General features: G+C 38.8%; 4 protein-coding genes across 7 annotated transcripts in view; 2 read left to right on the top strand and 2 right to left on the bottom strand.

The window, feature by feature from the left end:
- The first annotated feature begins 3,968 nt into the window (after positions 1–3,968).
- Positions 3,969–8,908, top strand: LOC113028155 (uncharacterized). 2 transcript variants are annotated; one of them, XM_026178191.2, is made up of 9 exons: positions 3,973–4,109; positions 5,284–5,345; positions 5,435–5,539; positions 5,641–5,812; positions 5,988–6,834; positions 7,319–7,500; positions 7,970–8,073; positions 8,171–8,275; positions 8,767–8,908. In XM_026178191.2, the coding sequence occupies exons 2-9, from the start codon at positions 5,304–5,306 to the stop codon at positions 8,854–8,856; spliced, it is 1,647 nt and encodes a 548-aa protein (XP_026033976.1). In that variant the 5' UTR covers positions 3,973–4,109; positions 5,284–5,303; the 3' UTR covers positions 8,857–8,908. The 2 variants fall into 2 exon arrangements, 1 of the variants encoding a protein (XP_026033976.1); XR_013910900.1 differs by lacking the exon at positions 7,970–8,073 and having other exon boundaries at positions 3,969–4,109; positions 8,767–8,781.
- A 67-nt stretch (positions 8,909–8,975) lies between these two features.
- Positions 8,976–16,067, bottom strand: cntd1 (cyclin N-terminal domain containing 1). Of its 2 annotated transcripts, none has more exons than XM_026178195.2 (7): positions 15,731–16,067; positions 11,837–11,912; positions 11,523–11,724; positions 11,299–11,398; positions 11,066–11,210; positions 9,395–9,485; positions 8,976–9,254 (listed from the first exon to the last, which is right to left on the bottom strand). In XM_026178195.2, exons 1-7 carry the CDS (start codon positions 15,903–15,905, stop codon positions 9,138–9,140), a joined length of 906 nt encoding a protein of 301 aa, XP_026033980.1. In that variant the 5' UTR covers positions 15,906–16,067; the 3' UTR covers positions 8,976–9,137. The 2 variants fall into 2 exon arrangements, with proteins under 2 accessions (XP_026033980.1, XP_026033979.1); XM_026178194.2 differs by having other exon boundaries at positions 11,299–11,461; positions 11,553–11,724.
- Positions 16,068–16,273: 206 nt separating this feature from the next.
- Positions 16,274–17,957, top strand: coa3a (cytochrome C oxidase assembly factor 3a). The gene is made up of 2 exons (XM_026178197.2): positions 16,274–16,472; positions 17,416–17,957. The coding sequence occupies exons 1-2, from the start codon at positions 16,274–16,276 to the stop codon at positions 17,517–17,519; spliced, it is 303 nt and encodes a 100-aa protein (XP_026033982.1). The 3' UTR covers positions 17,520–17,957.
- A 96-nt stretch (positions 17,958–18,053) lies between these two features.
- Positions 18,054–23,308, bottom strand: part of wnk4a (WNK lysine deficient protein kinase 4a) — a 52,198-nt gene continuing 46,943 nt past the window's right edge. For both annotated transcript variants that reach the window (XM_026178188.2, XM_026178189.2), the window contains 4 exons: positions 21,500–22,082; positions 20,938–21,143; positions 20,747–20,841; positions 18,054–19,589 (listed from right to left, as the gene is read on the bottom strand). In XM_026178188.2, the coding sequence (XP_026033973.2) occupies positions 19,587–19,589; positions 20,747–20,841; positions 20,938–21,143; positions 21,500–22,082 (887 nt within the window). In that variant the 3' untranslated portion in view covers positions 18,054–19,586. The remainder of the gene's footprint in view (positions 19,590–20,746; positions 20,842–20,937; positions 21,144–21,499; positions 22,083–23,308) is intronic.

The raw sequence follows: 23,308 nt of genomic DNA, 5'->3' as shown, positions 1-23,308 counted from the left end.
GTTGAACTCAGTTCTGAATTATTTATGCTGAAAGGAGCCAATAATACCTAAATCATTCATAATTATTCAAGAGAAACAAGGTCGATGCCAATCAAACCTCCATTCATTCCCCCAGAAGACCATGGCATCTGACATTTAACATGATAGATGGAGGGAGACGCAGGCAAGTGTCAGACATTATCCTGATCCTTTTCTTCCATCAGTCAATGAAAGAACAGGTTTATCAGCCAGAGTAACAAATGGGGTAAAATTAACTCTACACAGCGCTTGATTGTGGCATATAGCTACAAGTTAAATCGATCTAAATCTATTCAGAGCTTTAAAAAAAAGTGAAGTCAAACGCAGTGTATGCTGAAGGCATATTTTAGACAGAAAGAGAAACATTTAGTGCAACGTTTAAATGTTTGGGAGATTGATTATCTTGTTTTTCTGCTTCTTATTTATTTATTTAGTCATGTAACTGTAAAGGGCAAATAGATGGGCAAAAAAAATGCATGCCTCCGGACACTGAAAATGAATTACTAGATGGAGCGTTTGAATCATTTATATCGAATGTTTAATTTATCAACTTGAATAATTGCATTGACATTTTGAATTTGAATCACTTCACGTGAAATTGAATCAGTTGACTTGAATAACTTTTTATTTAGGCCTATTCTAGTGGAGAAAACACATTTCCAACACTGGTCAGGCTTCATGGACATGAATACATGTCGCTATTTAAAATGTATCTTGTACAGTAATTAGTAAAAACAACCAAGAGAAGACTAGTAGAAGTACAATTAGTACAAGTGTTAGAGAAATAAACACAAGGCACACATAGGGTTAAAGCAAATACCTCCTGAAATTTCCCTCAACGAGTTGCACCTCAGCGGGACACTTTTGGTAGCCATCAACAAGATTCTGATATAAAATTCTAGCTGAATATTTTACCACTCTTCTTGGCAGAATTGCAAGAGTTCATTTAAACTGCCTGGGTTCATAGTATGGATCCAACCTTTAAGCATAGTCCACACACTTTTCAGTAGGGTTGAGGTAGGGGTTTTGGCAAGGTCATTCAAGAAATGTAATATTAGCTTCTATTACCCATTAAAACCAGGTTTGTATATGTATATCCCGTTGGAACACCTAACTGTGTTCAAATTTCAGCTGTGTAGCTGGTGATAAAAGAAAGATGTTCTCTTTCATCTAATTGTATGGGGAGAGGTTTTATTTGGGGATTCCTGATATTGAATTTGCTGAGTCATGGTAAATGTTTAGGCACCAGTTTGTACCTTTTCTGCATGAATTTATCGTGGAAATTCATGAACCGAGTAATTAATTAAAATACAAAATGATATATTCCAGAAAGGCATTCTTATCACTTTTGCACACATATTTACTCATATCAGGCCAGGTCTTTTTGTTGGGGAGAAATAACCTGCTGAAAATGTCACTTGCTCATTTGACTTTAGGTTCTTAGTTCAGTTTCTGTTTTTCATCACATTCAAAACATGTCACATGATCTTTGATGATTTTAATAAGCCAAAAAATCTCTGCTTTCTTATTAAGTTTGACTAAAAACAAGACGATAAGGCAACAGGTCTTATGCATTATTTAACAAACCAGCAATAATCATTGTGAATGCAAACTGAAAATGGCCTTTTATGTGGGGGGGGAACGAAGCCTTGATACTGACTTACTAGTCCTTGTTTTGAGAGGTTATATTGTTCCGCTGCAGACTGAGATCATAACACCGTGTTTGCATGTGCCACTGATAATGAAATTTACCACAAAAGATTTTATGGCAGTATGAACTGAAAATGTTAGTAAGTGAGTAAAACAAGACCTGCTCATGTCTGAGGTACTGCTGTCGTGTTTAATAATATCACAAAGGGGTTTTTCTTTGTAAGAACTCGATTTATTTTGTGTCTCGATTGGATTAATATTGGGGGGCATATTCTCGGCATCATTCCAGAAATCTGCAGTCAGGGCTATTTAAGCAGTCTTTAAGAGAGAAAGCAACCATTTTCTACCACACTTGACACTTTACAGAAAAACATGACAACATAATTTATCTCAGCTTATAAGCCATGTAACTAAACACATCCATCAGTATGCACACTAACAAACATGCCAAAACAGACATTTGTACACAAAAGGTATTCTCTCGCCAATTGGTAATGAGAAATACCTGACGGGTTCCTGGAAACTGGCTTTGGTGTGTGTGTGTGTGTGTGGGGGGGGGGGGGGGGGGGTTTCTACAGTGTACTCACACAGAGTGTGATAGATGAGGTGGTCACAGATAGAGCTCCCCTCACCTCTAGAAACACAAATCCTGCCAGAGCTTTCTTAATCTCTGTCTTCCCCTGGACTTTCCCATCTGTCTGAATATAAAGAATGAAAACAGTAGAGGTGAGTGTGGAGCCCACTCTAGCCCACTGCAAGAGGAGGTAAGATTAACTGGGACTAACACAGGATTGCAGAGGGATCAGCAGAGTTGTGGGGAGCCAGAGAAGGAAGAGAGTGGCTCAGTGAACCTGCTGGCCCTGGATTTCTTATGCTAATCTACTGGGGTTGTAGCTCACCTCAAATTTGTCTGATGTTATGCCAGTGTGAGAGATCCTTTTATCAGCTGCACATGAGTTCTGTATCATAAAGGAGCCAAAACACTCTCAAATTTGAAGTTACAGATTGGCCTCCATTATCACTCACATAAAGGAAAGAAAGCTTTATTTCAACACTGTCAATAAAACAATATACTGGCTAAAACAATTAGTCTGAAGTGCACCTAAAATTATTTTAAACCCAACAACAAAACTTCATGTGCATTATAGTGATGAAAAAGTGTGTCCAATTGTTTATTTATATCTTCACAAGTAATCCATTAAAACTGTAAATGTTTTCATGGTAGACAAATAGACAATTTCCAGCTGTCGTCTCAGATGTTAAATTAAAAAGAATAAAACATAAACACCATCATTTGAAGCCATTAGCGTAAAGCAAGGAAAAGCTTAAGAGGATAGAAAAAGTAGCTGGAATGAAATTTAAATCATATCACCTATAATACAAACAATATAAGACACAGAGACAGCAAAAAATAAATAAATCCTGGACTGAATGAATCATCCTGTGTTGTGTCTAGACACAGATTTAAATTCTATATTTTGTCACTTAGTTACTGATAGCCTGGTCCAAAAACACACAATGTGTTGTGTTGCTTTCTTTAGTTGAAGAAAATGATTAAAAAAAAATTTTTTTAAATGCCAACACAGTTTGACATAAAATAGTATTTTTTGCACCAACAAGGTGTTCCCCACAGGGGTATGAGCAGCAAGCTTGACATTGTTGTATATGATGTGCAGTGTGTCCTCAAAAAATCTGGGGAAACTTAATAAGTGGGGGACAAAAGAAGTGGCAGGTCTAAAATATTCTGAAAGTGGTTTCCTTAGACTGAAAATATCTAGCAATAGGTCTCATGGAGTGATGAATGTAAATGTAAAACATTTGTTTCTAAACATCAACAAAACAGAGGAAGTCAGAACAGGTGAAATATTCCGTGTCTGCAGCCATCCGGGAAAAAAACGGCGGAAGCTCTGTCACGTGTGAAAAAAATATATATATGAGCTGTTTATTCCAGTTAATCTAAAACTGTTGAATATTGGCTTTGCAACAACTCTTTGAACTTGTCTTGCTAAAGCTTTAATTTGATCATAATCAAAGACAAACTTGCCAATAAGTAGTCATCTTGGTCGTATTTTCAGGCAGTTATTTTAAAATTACTGACTATGCTCCAAAGCAGTTAGCCTATACGTGTACTGTCATCTTTGCTTGGACCAAGGAATTCTTGTTGTCTTAATTGACATTACATCCAGCCAGAGAGCAGCGCTTAATTCTAGTGATTTTGATCAGATGTGACCGTCGTGTCCACATATGCAGGTTTTATTTCCCGTAGAGCGCTAAAATTAAATATTTTCAAACTCCCCGCCTTGTCTAGAAACACGTGGTTAGAACTGGACACCAGCCACCGCGCAGCTGCGGATTCTGGTTTCGATGGAAACGTATCATTTGGAAAAAAAACCGCAGTGGTGGATGTATTGTACACAAAGTGGTCATTATCCGAGTACAAAGTAAGTCAAAAAAAGTGTCATATATGTAATGTTTTATATTACTGTAGTTATATTTAAGTTAATGGAATGAAAGGTTTGAAATGTACCTTTTGAAAATGTATTTATAAAGTTTTAAAAGGTTCGCATTGCGCTTTGAAACCACGTCTTTTTTCTTTTTTTCTTTTTAATTTACCGTCTGTCTTTTGGTGATGGTGATACTTTGTGAATAAGCGCAGGCCTGAGGTAATTATTAACGTATTACTTATTAAATAAAATTATTAAACATCATTTGTAAATCCAAGTTCATTTGTAATGTTAAACTTTAGTGTGATTACAAAACAATGTTGAAAAATAACTTTGGAGTTTTGAAGTGCACACTGAGTGGAAAAATAGTCTCTTAGGGACACTTGTTCACATTTTTGGTTACACAAATGTCTAGTTAGCCAATCACAATCACGAACTGCTGAATTTCAAACTGAGCATCAGAAGGAGGACAGTGTACACAACGTTTGATGGCTTCCTCCAGCAGCACATTGGACCATGTAACAAAGCTTAAATATTTCAAACTGGTTTCTCAAACATGATAATGAGTTCACTGTACTCAGATGACCACCACAGTCGCAATATCTCAATCCAATAGATGATCTTTGGGATATGGTGGAATGGGAGATTGATGTTATGGATGTGTATCTGAAAAACCTGCACTAACTGTAATGCTATCATGCCACTGTGGATCAAAGTCTCTGAGGAAGGTTTCCAGCACCTTGTTGAATCTGTGATGGGAAGAATTAAGCAAATAAGGTGTAACAGATGAAGTGTGTAGCGTAGGTATGTTGCTCTCATAAAATAAACCTGCTTTTGATGTCCAGCTTATTTACTTGCTCTTAAAATCTAAAAATAAAAATGATTTCATTGTATAATTACTATTCAGACTCCTTCCAGACAGGCTATTTATTTACAATAAATAGCAGATAATTTGTGTCAGGTTTAACTTCTGGAAGTTTTGTGTGTAACTAGTTTCTGTAAAATTTTTAAGCAGAGAGAGTGAGTAAGGATTCATGGTATTGAACTGTTATCAGCACAGACATTATGTCATGCTATGGCCTTGTTTTCTATGATAGTAACTGAGACCTGATTGTATCTTTAAATGTTCAGACTGGCTTTTATGCTATTTCTCACTGTCTTTGTGTTGCAGGGGACAACACGTTGTGAGTAATGCTGCCCTCTTGGTGGAAACATTTACAGATTGAGAGCATGGTACAGTTTGATGTACACGACACAAAAACTCATACGGACATGCTGTATATCCTTCCTTCTCATCCACTGTATTGAATCTGTTTTATCAGAATTTTTATCAAAGGTGGAGTCAGGAGACAAAAGCAAATATTTCGGGCGTGCCGAATATTTTCACACAATTGCACTCAGTGTCAGCTGCAAGGGAAGCCCCGAAGGTAAGAACACTTTCAAAACAGGAACATCCGATATCCCTCTTGAGTAGCTCAGCTTTCCAAAAGTCTCACTCTCCAGCAACCTCTCTGTTTGCCACCTGTAGTTGGCCCCCCACAGCTTTGGGAAGTGTGCTTCATCTGAGCCAGAGAACCCTCTGAACAAAGCCTCAGTGTCCCGCTGTCAAGCTTTTTCCAGCGTAACCCAGAGCATGAGTGCAGAGCTGGCAGTGACTTCAAAAATGCCCCACTGTGGAAAGCCCCCACTGCCATCCAGATGTAAGTTTTCTAGAATGCATTTTGTGCTGCAGGTTGTAGCAGGACCTGGACCGGTTTTCTAACTACCCTGTGTTTTATTTATTTATTTTATAATATTAGTTGTTATTTGATATCCAAAATGTTTTCATTCCAAACCAATAAGTTTAATTTCTTTTCCTTTCTCACCATAATATAGCACACAATGTCCCGTATCACATCAAGCACAGGTCTAAGCTTGTGAAAGATGCTGTATTAAATGGATCTACCCACAGGGAAGCGTGTAAACAAATACAAAGCCAAGACATCCTGAAGAGCAGGAACAATGTGAACCACCTTTTCAACAGAACAAGCTACGGGCAAATCGCAGAGTTTGAGCTCCCCTCCAGTGCTGAGACTCTGGACAACTTCCAGGGAGACACCATCGCTGTCCTACATCGCCACATATTGAATGTATTGTCTGGTGAATCTGAGGTGGAGGCAGATGGCGGCTTAACAGACTCCTGGCAGCACACACGTAGAGAGAGTGATTCGATCACCTTTTCGAAAACAGCACGTCAGTCAAGTTCAGTCTCTGCTGGCTGCTCTCACAGCCCGCTTAGACAGCAGTCTTTCAGGTCACAGTTAAGTATGTCAGCAGTCCTGAGTGGAGCTCCTCTTAGCAGTGTCACTCCTGTCCTAAAACAAAGAAGGTCACCTCATGTGATGCCGACACCACCTGGCAAAGTCAACACGGGCTTTTCAGCTTGTACTCAGGGGGCAAAGCAATGTCTTCCCTCCTTACTCAGCTCAGGCCTCTCTCAAAGGCAGACCTGTGTGGGCAACATGGAGGACGGCGCTTTTCAGAATGGAACCAGCAATGCCAACACACTGCGGTCTCGTAATAAAAGAAGAGGTCCATATACCTCTAAAACCTCCATTATGATGACAGCTGGTGAAGGTGAAGCGCTTCCACAGAATCAAGAGTGCCAAGGGGCTGCTGCTGCTGAAGTGCCCCCATCTTCAAAAGACTGCGATGGACAGATGTTATCCAGATTCAAACGGAGGTGAATTACTTTTACAGACACATTAGGTGATCTACAACCAAATTTTAGGTAATCTTGCAGGATGTTTCAATTGTTAATATGTCTGACTTTGGAATACACTGATTAGCCGTGACTTAACTGGAAATTTAGAGAACTTTTTCAGCTTCACCGCTAGAGAAGCTTTTAATGATTCAAAATATTTCTTGAAATCTTATACTGGACCTTGTTGGAGCCCCTTTAGTTCATCCCATGTGTAAAACAGGACATTTTAACCTCTTTGCCCCTGCTTTTGAACAGATTTTTTGGCTGCTGTTTATGGACTCAAGGTTTCAGAGCAGCATTCAGAGCAGTTTAAACTATACTGATTTAAATATTCAAAACGCTGGCCCTTGTTAAAATGCGATTCCACCATATATAACAGTATATGTATGAGAGTATGTGGAGTCAAACATAACAGGTTCCCATTTAGACATATTGTCTAATGTGATATATCATCTACCTGTAGGATGTTAGAGGAGCCATTACAGGACAATGAGGAGGAAAAAGAGAAAGACCGATGCCGGATCTGCTACAGCAGTGACGCGTCACCGAGCAACCCATTGTTGTCACCCTGCCTGTGTTCAGGAAGTCTGCTCTTCATACACTTGGACTGCCTGAAAACATGGCTCAAGGCCAAAATCCACTCAGGTTGGTAGGCAGCTAAAATTGAGAAGCTGAATTTTCTATATGAATGGTGAAATTTGCCATTTCAACATGCTATTTTTTCAGCAAAAAAAGTTCTTCCATATTATCCAATTACCTATAATATTGATTAGAACAAAATTAAATAATGTTCTCTACTGAAAGAGGAATAACAATATCAAAACTGCAGCCCTGGCAAGACCTCCTACACTGGAGCCCATTTATCATCCTACAAGAAACACATGCTTGTAATGTCTTCAGTGCAATAATCTGATTGATGTTCCTTTTTTCCCCCGCCTGACTGGACCTCTTAATTAATCTTTCTATGGTTCAGACCAGTTTTAACCAGGAAGATAATGTTGCTGTTTCCACTGTGTCTGCTGGTATAGCCCCCAAAAAAGTTGCCTGCAAAAGAAAAAGCTATACGGTAGTATTATGGTCAATATGCTTAGTCACGATGTGTGTGTATTTCCAGGGTTATCTTTCCGTGCTGTCCAAAGATGTGAAATTTGTAAGGGGAGGGTAGTCGTGGACCCAAACGTGTTTGACTTGAAGGACTGTTACATGAGAATTCGACAGGTAAACTGAGAAAAAGAATAAAAAAGAAAAAACAGGCTTTTGAAAAATTAAAACTATAATTACATGACTGCACTTTGTCCTTCCCCATCTGTTTCAGGGTGATGGCATCACTGGGCGCTCTGATGTGTCAGATATAGTGGATATCATGATCATCTCAGGAACTGTACTCTATCTATCCACATTTAACTCCCAGCCGCCCTGGGTAACTATACAATCTTAATATTTTATTTTTCACTTTCTTTAATTATTTATGTTTTTGCATAAAATGGATGTGTCATGGTCCTAATATTGTCTCTGTTTTGCTGTGCCACTTTGTGGTTCTAGCTTTTCCTAATTCCTGGTGCCTTGTCTTGTCCCACTAAGTGTTAGTTTTCACATTTTGGTGCAAGTTATTTCTCTCTGTTATGTCCTGGTTTCCTCTGATGGTTTGTGTTCTTGTGTGTTTTGGGGGGTTGTCTCCACTTGTGACCTTTTGCTACCTGGGTCATGTTTTGTAATTCACCCTTTATTTATATAATCTTCCCATCGTCTTTGGTCCTTTGTTTTCCTTCCTGTTTTTGTTTTTCATCTGCCTTTTTTAAATTTACTACACACAAGAAGATGTCAGTTTCATCCCAAAGCATAAATGTTAACACATTTGAAGATTTTGGGTTCTCTCTACAGCAACTCAGTTTTTTTTATTTCTTTCTGCAGATGCGATTGATGTTCATTCCCTGCATGTTTGCCTGCCTAATGACAAGAAGAAAGATGAGGAGGACCCGTCAAATGTTAATGGGCATTTGATCCCCAGCTCAAATCCACATTTGAGTGTTATAATAAATTGCAGTGCATCAAATTTAAGCGAGTGGATAAGTGTCAGCAGCTATAGTAAGGCTGTAACAGTATTTGAAACTAAATCAATCGTATTTCCACAGCTCTAATCTCTTTTTATTTATTTGGCTTCACAGAATGAACAGTTAACAGTTTTTCTAACACTTTGGCAACATCGCCAATCTTTAGGGATTTTTTTATTTGTTTAGGTGGCATTTTATTGCAGCACACAGATTTTTTTCTTCTCATGCCAGTCATGAGAGTGGAGTGACACTGGAGCTGATGCCAACAATGTGCACCAAAGTCGCGTGAGCAAAATCAGTGATGCTTCTCTTTGAGATTCTTGTGATGTGGCTCAGTTCTCCAACTACCTACAGTTAAATACAGTTCGATTAGATTCAGATTTAATTTAATTGAAATCAAGTAGGTTACTTAAAAAGGTTATCTGAACCTTTACAGTGACAACAATTTCTGTTGCAGGTGTAATATAAAAAAAGAAATTTTACTTTACCTGTTCCCACTTTCTGAGGATGAATGCAGCCACAGCGATGACACCAACACCCAGAAGCATGCAGTCTTCAGTCACTGGTACAAATTGTTCCCTGGTTTTCACAAATGATTGATGACATATTAAATCACACAAAATCAAAAATAGTGGATGGGTAATTTTCTATACTGACATCAGTCTGTTGTGGCATTAAAAGTCTTTCAGCTTTAGTTGATTAATTACAATTTTTTTTTTCACTCCCAGCATTGTTTAAAAAAATAGATTACACAGTTTAGAAAACATAGTCTCAAAATTTCAGGTAAATAACTCAAACTTGAGAGAAAATCACTAAGTTGAACTCAATTGAAATTTTCAGAAAGTAACCTGAGATTTTGAGGTGGATGGCAAAAAATGTTGGGGTTTTGTTTATGTTTTTACTTGCAAGCAAGAGAACAAGAAGGGTTCAGATCCAGCCTGGGGCCTCTGTGTGGAGTCTGCATGTTCTCCCTGTGTCTGTGTGGGTTTTTCCAAGTACTCTGGCTTCCTCCACAGTCCAAACACATACATGGGGTTAGGTTAATGGGTATTTTTAAATTGACTGTAGGTGTGAATGTGAGCGTGATGGTTGGCTGTTTCTCTGCGTTAGCCCTGCAACAGATTGCTGACCTGTCCAGTGTGTACTGTACCGCATCATCCTAAATTATTATGAACACTAGTTGGCCTGACAAGCTGTAGGTTTTTAAATTAAGTGAAGTGACACTGAAGTATCTGTGTGACAACCAAAAAAAGAGCTGGTCGAATTCTCTAAATACTAAAGAATGGCGCTTCAGGGCTTCCTGTATTACCTCCTTCAGCAGAGAATACACCAGACCAAGCTTTATGAAAGGAAAGAAGATAAAGCTGTCCCATAATTCACAGCAATACATCATCAGACCAAAGGATCAATATGAATGATGTAAGTAATGCAGATCATGTAAATGTTGTTTAATTGTACGTTCAACTTTGTGCCATAACCTGCTAAGTTTTGAAGAAGGTTAAAAAAAAAGGAAACAGGTCTTTAAATCAAGATCATGAGCTATTTAAGGTTTATTGTAATTCAGTTTGCTAACTCAGTCAGTTATGTCCTCAGTTTAATTGCTGCTGTATTGCCAACCTTTATGATTGGGATTAATTTTTTTTAACTTCAGTCAGAGAAAGCCTTAATATAGGCAGGAATTACACTGGATCTGGAAATATGAGCTGATGGGCTGAGAAAGTAATCTCAGGGTAACAAACATTTCATTTCACTTTATAGGCCATTTATTCCTTTTTATTTAAATTTATAACTTCAGTAATGAAGTCATATTTTCACAGTTTCTCTATTATGAGCTGTATAAAACAGTATTATAAGGACAGTGAAAAGGGCCAATTATATAGGATGAATCTTTTGTAGTCAGATTTCAGCACATTGCTGTCTTAACATCAAAAACCACATTATTAAACAGCTAATGCAAGTGCAGTCAGATTCTCTGAGGTTCGTTGTGGTTCTCTTTCCCTGTGTCCTTATGAATTCTTCAGATCTTTAATGGATCTCATGACATTTCCCATCAAGGTCACAGAAAAGTGATTGGACCATCTGACCTTTGAATGTTCTCCAAAGCTGCATGTCCATTCTACCATCTATCAGAAATATTTTCTTAAAGCCAAATCTAATACCTCTGTTCCCTGGATGGGCTGACACGCTCAGTGGTTGTCATTAACAAGGTTTCATAGATGGCAGTCCTCTCCAGGCTGATAAACTGGAGAACATGGTGGCAGTAGTGATAAAGATGCTTCATAGGGACTGATGGCTCATTGTGTCCTACAAGAGTTTATGTAATCATCTCAAAGCACTGACATTAATATTTATAATATGTAATAAACTTTTCTGTGCATACATGGACCCTTACCGAGAACTTCCAGAAGTATTTCCACATAAGTCAGTGGGTTGAGGACATTTAGTCTGAATTTAAGCCCTTTCAAGACCATCAGCTCTGATTCCAGGAGAGCCTGTTTGGATACAGTGCAGTCGACTGAGTGTAGAAAGTGTACAGCAGTATTGTTGTCAATCATCTGCAAAAGGTGTGGAAGAATTATGGAAGATTATTCTATTTGCGATCTCAGGGTAACTGACATAAGTAATCATTGGCAAGGCAGAACTTGCATGACTGTGCAGAGACAGTTTGTTCGCAAGCTGAACACAGGAGAAGATGATCAGCGGGAATTTGTCCTTCAGTTTGTTATAAACAACATCCTCATAACTTCTCGGACGATTAGAAGTTGCACCTTTAGGTGTGGGTGCGGTTATGAAATCTTCAATGTATTTGACCATGAACCTGGCAAAGATAATGATTATAATTATTATTATAAGTGACAGTATGCTAACTAAAACCAGTAATACACAGGGTGTAACCAACAGGGAAAGTTACATGTGCTGCTCAATCATACCTTTGAAGTAATTCAACAGCGTGGTAACCAACCAGTGGATCCAGTCTCAGTTCTTTAGTTATCAGTAAGATGTACTCTGAGTAACACAGGAGAGGAAGGCACAAGAGCAAAACATAAAACATTCAAAATAATTTAGAAGCAACGTCATGTGTTTATTAAAGGGACACTTAACCCCAAATTCAAATGTACCAATGTTTCCTCTGACCTGTAGTGGTGTTTAGAAATCTATACTAGTTTGATGTGAGTTCACCAGTTTAAGATATCTTAGCTGCAGAGACGTCTACCTAGTGGTTTAGCCCATAAAGTCCTCAGGAAGTTATTTACAGAGATCAGAGCTCTTTCCCCATAAACAACTATAGGACTGAAAGTCTTTTTGGAGCTGGAGAAATTGTTATGGATATTTAAATTTGCAGGTTTAGAGGAATTCTGGGTTGGCCACACTTTTTTTAATCCTACAAAGCTATGTCTATTATTATTTAAAAAAGAAAAAAAAAGAAAAGGAAAAAGGGGCAGGGATAGCTCAGTAGGTAAAGTGGTTGCCCCATGATTGGAAGGTTAGGGGTTTGAATCCACTGAACAGCTACGCTGAGGTACCCCTGAGCAAAGTACTGTCCCTACACACTGCTCCCCGGGCGCTGCACTGGTGGCTGCCCACTGCCTCACTGGGTGAATGGGTTAAATGCAGAGGAGTAATTTCCCTACGGGGACTAACACATTATTATTACTATCCTTTGTATGGTCTGTGGCTGTGTGGAGTTGCATAGAGGAACTATTTTCTTCTCAGATCTAAATCAGACGAGTAAAAGAAGCATCCAGCTGAGGGGGGAAGCATCAATGTTCACATCCTGTCACGCTGGCACCAGCATAAACCTGGCATCATGCACATTTGGGTGCCAGTTTTTGCAGATACAGTTTGAAGATGTGGAAAATAGTTCTAGCTTTAATCCACATTCCAGCCCTTGCATAAGTTCATTAGATCTGGATAGATAACAAAAGAATAAGGTTATGGATAGAAGTGTCCAAAATGAGTTTAGGATGGGTGGGGTCCTTATTCTTAGAAATAGAATAAGAAATAGAATAAGTAAGGGAATAGTTTGAAGGTCATTTTACTTCATAGGCCACATAGAGCCCAATTTGATTTCACGTGGGCTGGACCACTACAAGTTACATAACCCGTGAGATAAATAAACCTTAAAAAAATCTCCAAATGTTTCCATTTCCTTTAGTCTTAAAATTATGGACAGTTCATTCACACAACAAGCTAAGCTTTCTTAAGAAAAAAAAAGTACAATTTCCACATTCATTACATGTACATGTAAAGGTATTTGAGGTATTATGACTCAAACATGACAAGTTTTAGAAATAAACTGTCCATTTTTTGTATCTCTGTTTCAAACCTTGCATTTCATCATTTTAAAAATATAATTTGGAAGTTATTATTAACTTCTCTGCATCCTCTGTGTATTATATATTTGTGTTTTATGCTATTAAGCCATCCCACCTTCTGTTTTAATTTAACATCCCCTTTTCTTGTACTCTGTGATTTAATTCAGCTGTGTCTTTCTCCCCAGCTGTCTCTACCTTTCCAAATTGCCTGCCTGTGTATATACAGTCAGAGTGTCTGCTCACATTTCTCTACCTGCTTTCCAGCCTTAGTGTGTTTTTAGATTTAAGGTTTTAGCAGGTTAGTTTTCAGTTTTCCTTTTGAACTGCATCTTTTGAATTTAAAGCAACTCAATAAATGGCTTGCTTTAAGTTTCCCTTTGCCTCCTTGAGACTTTACATTTAGGCTCTCATCTCTGCAACATTTGACAATAACAGGTGAAACCAACACTGATAAGCACTCCTCACAAGGCTGTTCCCATAAATCTAGCCATATAAACGGTATTTTAGCTGATTTGTGGGCTACAAGGAAGCATATGGATTCATTAAAAGTTATTATCACTGTTTTCCATTGCTCCTCCTCATCCTCTCTCACAGGATTTGTCTGCGGAGATGCTCCTAGCTGGTAAACTCAGCTGCCTCAAGGAGTTTATATTGTGAATCGACCTCCATAATGACAGGGTTCACAGATCCAGATGTATGAAAGACTTCAGAGTGATTACAGGGTGCAATGAGGCTTAGTGGGCCATTCAGAGGTAGTCCTATACAGCTTAGTCACTACCTGCTGACAAAAGACAGACTTCACCCCAAAGGCTTGAAATACACAAAAGACACTCTGCTGTAAGTCTGGTGTGTACACAGTAGTGGTTTATAGTAGGTTATCTACCATGGATGATATGCTGCAGTTTTACTTTAAGTCTGCATTATTTTCATCTGGACTATTTTTTAACATTATTTTATCTGAACAAGGTCACTACAGTTAAGTAAAACTAAATGAACAGCTATAGGAGTAAAAACATGTTAAAAACCTGATTTAGTTTAATTAATAAATTAATTAATTTTTCATAACCAAAGATGTTTTACTTAGAATACTAAATAAAAGTAATCCAAACATACATAATGATTTTAGTTTAGTTTTTGACAGTTTGGACAAGTTTGTCATTGAAGCCAGCCTCAGTTTGCTTTAGCACTTGTTTATTGGGCATTTACAAGACTATAAAAAGACAGTTGGCCTCACAAAGTGTTGTGTTTGTATTGTGGCTCTTTACAACACATCTGTCTAGCAGAGAGCCAGCTGTTCTCTCTTATGCTAGCAGTATATTTCATGGTATAATACTTCTGCTGTGCCTTTTCTTTTAAATGACTTTAGTAAGCATTTTTTTTCTGTTTTATTTTGCTTCATTGCAGGGGTGTCCAACTCCAGGCCTTATGTGCCGGTGTCTTGGAGGTTTTAGATGTGTCCTTGATCCAACACAGCTGATTTAAACGACTAAATTACCTCCTCAACATGTCTTGAAGTTCTCCAGAGACCTGGTAATGAACTAATCATTTGATTCAGGTGTGTTGACCCAGGGTGAGATCTAAAACCTGCAGCACACTGGCACTTGAGGTCTGGAGTTTGAAACCCCTGCTTTATTGAATTTACTGAACTTTTTTTAAAACTTTTTTTTCCCAGCTTCAAAAATAGCATTTAATTAAAATGTTCTTTCTTGTCACATTATTTCAATGTATTAAGATTTTAACTTAATTTGATTTTTAACATTTGAGTTGTTTGAGTTATTTTCTTTATTTATTATAATTATCATATTTTATTATTTCTTATTGAACTCACTTGTTCTGGCTTATTATGTTTTATTTTGTTATATGATTTCACTTAAGTTATTTTATAGGGTATGTAATGACCTGGTGGTTTTTAATCACTGAAAATTCTCAAATTTGGGATATATGAAGTACATAGCATACTTCATATACCCCACATTTGTGTACTATATCCTCTCAAAGCAGATCTGATAATGTCAGATTCTGAACTTCCCCCACCATTACAAAACAACAACAACAAGAAAAACGACTTACAAATAAAATAACAAAAACTAAAGTAATGAAAAAGGAAAGGAGAAAACAACATACAAAAAATATAAAAGAACAATATGTGAGGCATGTTAAGAAACAAAACAAACAAATAAAACTCTATAATAGTGAGCATTAAAAAAATCTACAAAAAACGGCAAACACAAAACAACCACATCTAAAAGTAAAAAAATAAAAATAAAAATAAAATCTCAGACATCTGGAGGAAGGTTTAAAAAATCCAAATAAAAACAAAGAAATACATAATAATAAAACAAGTTCTACTTGGCTCATTGATAAATTTCAGTTAGCAATAACGGAAAGAAAAACGGTTATTCACGTGATTCCAGCTGAAAATCTTGCGATATTTTTTTTTAAATTACCGTTACGAATAAAAGACAAACAAATGTTTTCTACAAAATAATAAAACGGAGCAATACTCACCAATGACTCTCTTATTTTTGAAATTCCCGCAATATTTCGTTGAACTCAGGAGGTTATCTTTGTTTCTTTTGTCCAGATTTACAAGAAAATCAGTCAGTAGGTCAAAAGAGGCCTTCCTGAATTTTACACCTGCTGCGTTACTTTTACTTGGAGAAAAAAATAATCTTTTCGCCATTTTAACTTCAGTAACTTACTCTGAGCACGACAGACAGCTACATTTATGTGACAGACTACTCTTAAGTTTATTTACTTTTTCAAAACTAGACACCCATAAATAAATAACCTGCGTCTTATATTTTCCAAAAGATGGCGCTATTCCCGCATGTTTCCCCCGTAGGACCGTCTTCTAACAGGAACCAAAAACTACCTCTGCGACTCATTTGTAAGTTGCACACGTTGTTTTCTTGGCGGTTCCTCTCAGCGCAGATCTGATAACACCCGGATAGGACACACGCAGCGCGCTTTGACAGAGCAGAGTGTTTAGAACGCAGCGGCGCGTGTAACAATCGTGAAAGCGCCGTGCTAACCTCACGAAGTGCAGATATGGCCGACAAAACGCCGCCTCAGAAATCCAACTCTCCATACGCAGCCAGGATAGACCCAACCAAAGAGGGTCTTTCTCAAGATCAAATGCATTTTATCAGACAGGTGGAACTGGAACAGTGGAAGAGGAGAACGTCGAAGCTGCGGACACGAAACGTGGTGACGGGACTCGCTATCGGTGCGCTCGTGTTGGGAATTTGTATCCTTGTCAAACGTCAACGCAAGGTGAACTATGTAACGTTAGCGTAGCATGCTAACGTTAAGCTGTGTCCTCTGTTTAGGAGTTAGGTTAAGCTCGTTTACCAAGTATTAAGACAGACGCAAATGTATCGGCTTACTTAAGTTAGAGTAATAGCTGTCAGTTTCATTGAATGCTAACGTGACAGCTAGCTCAGGTAGGTGTAAAACGATTTAAGTGTACTGCCAAAGGTAAACATCAGTGTTGTTGCGTTTAAAAGAGAACTCATTAAGAGTTTCAGGGTTGGTAATTTAACCAACCCTGAAACTGGCAGCGAAAACTGGCCCCCGGAGCACCTCGTTTGAAGGAATTTATTATTCTGTTGATCAATGAAATCCATTAACTGAAAGCAATGATATTTCCTCTTGTGTTTTGGGATAAACGTGTTTCCTGAACGCATCACTGGCATTTTGAATGACAGATGTCGAAATCTGAAAATTTCATCCACTCTTATGGCAGTTAAGCGCGTCAGTAGCAGCCAGGTGCTGCTAATCAAATGCACTTGATAAGTTTGCAAAGTTGCTTCTGAACAAACCATATGACTTCTTGAACAATGTCCCTTGGACAGACGAGACCAACGTGGATTGACCGTAATGCACAGCATATGAGTACAAACACCTTGCTGTCAAGCACAGTGGAGGTGTGATGATTTGGACTTGTTTTGCAACCATAGGATCCGGACACCTTGCAATCATTGAGTTTATCATGAACTCCCCTGTATAAGTATTCTAGTGTCAAATCTGAGGCCATCTGTCCCAACAGGTAATTCTCCTTCAGAATTGGGTCATCCAATAGGACAATGAAGTTATCTTATTTAATCATGGGATGTACTTAGTTTTTTCGGTAAATTTGTTTTGTTTTCATGCTTTCAAATATTTCTCTTAACCACTTGCTTCCAAATTAGACGGCTACACATTTTACTCAGTCTCCCAGGAGCGGATCATGGATGAGATCGATGAGGAGGCCAAGCGTGTGAGAATGCAGGGACCAAAAACCGGTGCCAACTGAGATTTAAGTGTCATCTGCTTGTTGTTGGACTTTATTTCTGTCCTGCACTTAACGAGGAGGAGGACTCATGATGCCACTGATCATATTCCATGGCTGCTGTGTTCTTTTTTGTAATGTTGAGACAGCTGGACTTGGTCTTGATTTGAAGGCAATTGTGTGGCTGACTTAAAACTAAGTGCGGTGTAGTTTTGAAGAAGTTTCCTGTCAGTGGTAAGGACCAATCCGCTGACTTGATCATGACCTTAGAAGCTACACTGTAGCACAATCGGCACCCTTTATCTGATGTTTCCAGCAATGATTAAAATAAAGGGAATATAAAAAAATATCAGTCAGCTAATGACTTAAAAATCTACAGTGGCCTTCAACAATAGAGAATGCCAGTGACACTGCAAAAATAACATTATTTATGCTAATAAAGTTTTGATTTATGAAATAAAAGCCTCATGTATTAGATTGCTTAACAGCTATGTCTCTGTATTACCATTTATTTAAGAACGAGACAGAAAGCAGTAAACATGAAACAAGACACCGTAATACTTAGGATCGCATTTATTTTCATCAAAATTTAATATATGGAATTGGATCTAGCCACCAAATCTCAAGAGCAAATAAGACATTGTTAGGGAAAGGCACAGATTCAGCATGGCAGGACAGCAGCTTCAGGAAGCAATACAATTATATATTTACATTCAAATAAATCTGAACTAGAAACTTTATTTCCTTGAATATATTAAGGTTTGGGAGTTTAGGTGCCAAGAAATTCAGTGTGTGATGGGAATATTTTAAGGCAACAGCTACAGATTCACAGCTTTGACTGATTCCTCTACACCCCACAAAAATAGACATTGTTTAAAACCATGGGTGGGTAGATCATCACGTCTGTGATCAAACATGAAACGGGAGATTATCATCTATGGGGGGAAAAATGACAGGAAAACTCGTTAGCTCTCGCTTGAGTGAATAGTTTTACACACAACTGTGTTAAATGACTGAGAACTACAAGTGGACTTAAAGTGCACAATGTGCTTGATCTCTGGAATAAGCAACAATCAGACTTTTGTTTGAGAAAGGATTAAGATAGATGAAGTATTTAATTTGCTCCTAAATTGTAAACATGAGCTATAAATGAATTCCGTTATATACACATGTACAGTTAACAGGAATTCAGTAGTATAAAGTCTAGGTGGATTTTCTCACCATCCTTTCCCCCCTTTTTTAAAACCAGCTACCAGATTTTGAAAGTGATGCGTAACATTTTTACACTTGTGCACCATTTAACTGAACTTCTGCCCATGTGTTTAAAACTAAATTTGCCTTTTGCTGAAGAATCGTACAACATTTCTCACCTGTTGGGACACGATATCTTACTACACAGCTGTCCAATGGAGAAAAAAAAAATCACCTTCACTACATCTGAAAATTGCGGTCAAACGTCTTCAAGCTGAGTCTAGAGAAAACATAGGTGTCAGTGTGTGTGTGTGTGTGTGTGTGTGTGTGTGTGTGTGTGTGTCAGTCTCACTGTTCACATTTCTGTGCTCCAGACTAGGTTAACAGCAGCGAGTCAGACAAGCAGGAAAACAGCAACTGTTGTCGTTCTGCGTCAAAATCGTGGTAAAGTGCTGCAACTCGGCAGCTGCGGCACGGCATACCGCCGCTTGACTGCGTTCAGGCAAAAAGATAAAAATAATGTCGTGATGTGACACTGTGCAGAGCACTGCGGCAGCCTGGAATGAAGGTGGTTACGTCCGAACCGTTGGGATCTGACAGTTTATTTACAAAGAGCAGACACGAACGTGTCACTTGGCTGCTATTCTGTGCTTCAGCTGCAACAAGTTCACCAGGTCGAGATAATGGGCTGAAATCTGGAGGTTACACTTCCTGTGTAAATCCAGCTCCACTGGTGATGAGTTTCTATACATTTGAGGTAAGTGGCCATGGGCGGACAGGGAGCAGTTTGCAGATAGGTGTGCCAGGGTTAAAGCGATCCTCCTACAGGACAGGTTTGACCACTGCAGTCACACTTCAGATGAGGTAGTCCAGATAACGGCGTGCTTGGCTTGGAGTTTGTTACTAGAAAAGTGAAATATAAGAATACGATTTAGAACAATGCTTTTTTTGTTGTGTATGGAGGACAATGGTTAAAGGGTGTCTACAGAGTATAAACCTCTCCTGACATTTTGGCCTCCTCTACACATTCAGGTCAGAAAATGTAACTCAATCTGTTGGACCAAGTCTTTGAGTCTGTTTTTATAGGCGTTGAAACAGTTAGCAGTAACAGTTGGATGATAAAACACATTAGCTGACTTAATGGATGTAACAGTTTAAGCTAAACACTGCATATAAAAGATGCATGTGGCAATTGTGACATCACCCATTAGTAATTGAAGCCTCAAGCTAAGTGTTTTTGCAGTCATGACCTATTAGCAAGTGAAGGCTCCGTTTGGAAGCTGGCTTTCAAAACCATCTGAGAAACCGATGGACGCTGCACACTGGTAGGCTAACGACTAATGGATGTAACTCAGGTTTATCCTCTATTCTGACTCTGGGTGGTATTATAATTTACAAAATGAACATCATATTGTACTGAATAAGACACAAAACTTGTAATTGAGTGTTTCATGATGTCAGACATCAAGGGAAGGCAACTGGAGGAGTTGCCCCCTGCTGGCCATTAAAAATAATGCAAGTTCAAGGCTCTTCAGTATTGGCCTTACTTTCCAGACCCAGAAGCTTTGGCCATCTTTTGCATACAGACTATATTTTAGATCCAGGGATTTAATGGAAAGATGCTTTTTTAAGTTTAGTGACAAATATGAGGCCAATGAGTCAAGACAACGAGACTAACGATTACTCTTGGTGGTTCAGGCTTTATTGGTTTAGACTTGGGACGATCTAAATTGGATCAACAATAATATTTTTGCTGTCTTGTTTTCACATTAACAAACAACTGGAGGACCATGTTTACATTTCAGCTCACTCTCATGTTGAGGAGACATCAGAGGAAAAACATTTTTTATGTGAATCTCAATTGGAAGTTTTTTCTTAATTTGAATTTAATGGCGTTTTAAAAACGGCATTAAAATAAAGGCATGAATTCGTTTTTATGGCTACACCTGTGTGTTTATGTTAATTAATGTGCAAACAATCGCTAAATTTAACTTGTTTATACCTGCACCTTGTTTCATTTGTCATATAATCAAAAGCTTGTTAAGGAAGTGCTGACTCACCATTCTACTTAGGTCTGTGGCAAAAGTGACGCCTTTAAAAGGTTTGTCCTGCGAGCCACTGCTGCTGCCTCCAAGAGAGTTTCTCCTAATGATACCTTGGAAAGCAGTACATGACTTATAAAACTCATTCAGACTCGAAGCTGTTGCATATTTACATGATAATAAATAAAGAAGGGAATATTCTTTGTTACCTTGAAGCGGTAACATCTCCAGTCGCTGAAGGCTGTTCCTGCGAGACGAAGGAAAACCATTTCCTTTGGAGAGGCGGCGCTGTCGGCTGGACAACATAGCAGCAGGAGAGACGATGCCCGGAGGGGGGACCTTTCCCATCTTCTTATATAGTTCTTCAATTTCTCTTTTCTGGGCAGCCTGCAGGGCCAGAACTTCTGCCAGATGTCTGATAAAGGACAAAAAGAAGCACATTTAAAGACTCACTCAATCAGAGTTTTAATTTAGGTCTTTGATTAAGTTATGTACTGAATTTGAACATGACTTTGGGAGAGTGGGGGGTTTATCTAAACACAATCTGTTTACAGTAAAGACAATAAGTCTGTTCTCTTGTCTGGCAAATCTCGACATTTCCTCGTTATTCTTTATATCAAAACGGATGCAATTTTTTTTTTCAGTGCTCTCAAACGAATGCCAGATATGAACGCTCATAATGTAGCTCGTCTAAGCAAACAGTTTAAAATGTTCCTGAAAAAGCTTTTTTTGTTATACGTTACTTTAACTATCTTAAGTGGTGTCACTTACTTCTCTCTGAGCTCCTGAAGCTCTTCCAGCATGTCCTCATCTTCACTGTCTGAGTCATCACTGCTTAGGTAGGGAGCACTGCGGTTATAAGTCATCATCCATAAATTGTGAAGGGCATTGGTGTACTGTGGACTGTCCGCTGCTCCGTCCCACAGCCTCCCCTCTGTATCAGCAGCCGTCACAGAGAGCCCGCTGTCTGCAGACGTTCCCAACAGGCTCAGGCTGTATGCCCTTCGACGGCTTCTCCTCCTCCCCCTTGGCTGTTCCCCGATAACCTCTTCCTCATCTTCATCTTCCTCTTCCTGCTGCTGCTGCTCCTGGCTCACTGCCCATCCAGCCTGCCCGTCAGCCTCCTGTTGGACTCCCGAAGAACCTTTGCGGGGTTGTGGGTGAGGAGGGGTCATTGTGAAGGAGGTGGCCAGGCTCGCCTCAGACTCACCCTGCTCCTCTGTGCTGCTCTCCGACTGGCTGCTGCCGTTCTCTGCGGGCTTGGGGGCTGCAGGTGCAGGCGCATCAGGCAAAGGGATGTCCATGCTGGGCGTCACCTGGAATCGTCCAACAGTCACTGATGCAGACTGAACTTCTGCAGTGTAGAGGAAGAAAATGCGTACATGTAAAGGCTGTCAATCACAGCTAATCATAGATTAAACAGCAGCAACTGTTCTGTAATCATTCCTAATCACATGGGTTTGATTAAAAGCTTGTCACATATTTCTTGAGACAATAACAGGTCTAAAGGTGTATTAGGCTTTTTCAGCATGCGTTATTTCTAAGCATTAAAGTGAATTCCCTCTAAAGAGTCTGAAATTATAGCAGTGACAGCTGATATGATGATATATAGCTATGATGGATAGTCACAATCAAACACAACCCAGGACTCATTTAAAAGTCAGCTAATTTGTTTACCCGGCATTTCCCAAACATGTTTTATGACAGATAAGCTTTTTTACACTGTACAGTTTAACACTTTACATTTTTGTACTGCTCATGCCACTTGTTTTAATGTGTTTAACTTTAAGGAAAAGGGTCATTTTTGCATTGTTCTACTAAATTTATATTCCTTTATTTCCCATCCTCTTTTATTCTCTTTTTTTAATGTTTGTAATTTGTTAGAGTGTGTTCTCCAGTGTGCTTTGTGACTCCTGAATGCTAACAGCACTGTTTAAACCAGCATTGTTTGCTTACATGGTCTCCTTACACACTTTTACTCTGCTTGCATGTTTGAATAGAGGCCTCGCCACATTAAGAGATGTTTAAAACCAGCTAGCTTTAAATGTAGGCTCTCCAACATGGAAGTCTGCGCCAGTGGAGCATGAGGTAGAGTTGTGTATTAATCGGAAGGTCGGTAGATCGGTTCCCGGCTACTCCCGGGATATAAGGAGAAAATGCTACACACTTAAAGATATCAGTTTGAGTGTGATTGTTTCATTTTATACATGCTTTTGGAAAGGTAAAAATTATTTTAAAGGGTAATAAAAAACAAAAAACAAGAGAAAAAAAAAAGAATGAACCGAACAGATGCGTAAAAACTCATGGACGTTATCTTAGCACATCCATCTGGCAGTGGGATAAATCACTGCAGATGCTAACTGGAAGTTCCCGTTTCTGTCAGAGAGAGGCAAGCTTGCTATTCTACTTCTACCCGACTACTTAATTAAGAGACCCTTCAACAACCACAAGTGACTCCGCAGGGATTTACAATCGTCACGGATTGGTGGGTGTAGAGGACGAGATGGAATGTAGCCCAAGTGTGACTGCATGTGCTCACATCTGGAGGCAATTTAGGGTTTTAAAAGGCCTGCAGTGCTT

Source organism: Astatotilapia calliptera, chromosome 8, assembly GCF_964374335.1.
Source record: "Astatotilapia calliptera chromosome 8, fAstCal68.1, whole genome shotgun sequence".
Lineage (NCBI taxonomy): Eukaryota > Metazoa > Chordata > Actinopteri > Cichliformes > Cichlidae > Astatotilapia > Astatotilapia calliptera.
Note: the sequence above shows the minus strand (reverse complement) of the source record. Positions and strands in the feature narration are given on the sequence as shown.

Bases quoted from the DNA above. Each gene is read 5' to 3' on its own strand.
- cntd1 (XM_026178194.2), bottom strand. From the start codon at position 15,905: ATGGCGAAAAGATTATTTTTTTCTCCAAGTAAAAGTAACGCAGCAGGT. The intron at 11,725-11,836 runs GTATGATTGAGC...TATCTTTGCCAG, and splicing joins GCTGTTGAATTACTTCAAAG to GTTCATGGTCAAATACATTG. The intron at 11,211-11,298 runs GTAAGGGTCCAT...AAACTCTTGTAG, and splicing joins AATACTTCTGGAAGTTCTCG to GACACAATGAGCCATCAGTC.
- coa3a (XM_026178197.2), top strand. From the start codon at position 16,274: ATGGCCGACAAAACGCCGCCTCAGAAATCCAACTCTCCATACGCAGCC. The intron at 16,473-17,415 runs GTATCCTTGTCA...CTTCCAAATTAG, and splicing joins TGCGCTCGTGTTGGGAATTT to ACGGCTACACATTTTACTCA.
- LOC113028155 (XM_026178191.2), top strand. From the start codon at position 5,304: ATGCTGCCCTCTTGGTGGAAACATTTACAGATTGAGAGCATG. The intron at 5,813-5,987 runs GTAAGTTTTCTA...ACCATAATATAG, and splicing joins GCCCCCACTGCCATCCAGAT to CACACAATGTCCCGTATCAC. The intron at 8,074-8,170 runs GTAAACTGAGAA...CATCTGTTTCAG, and splicing joins GTTACATGAGAATTCGACAG to GGTGATGGCATCACTGGGCG.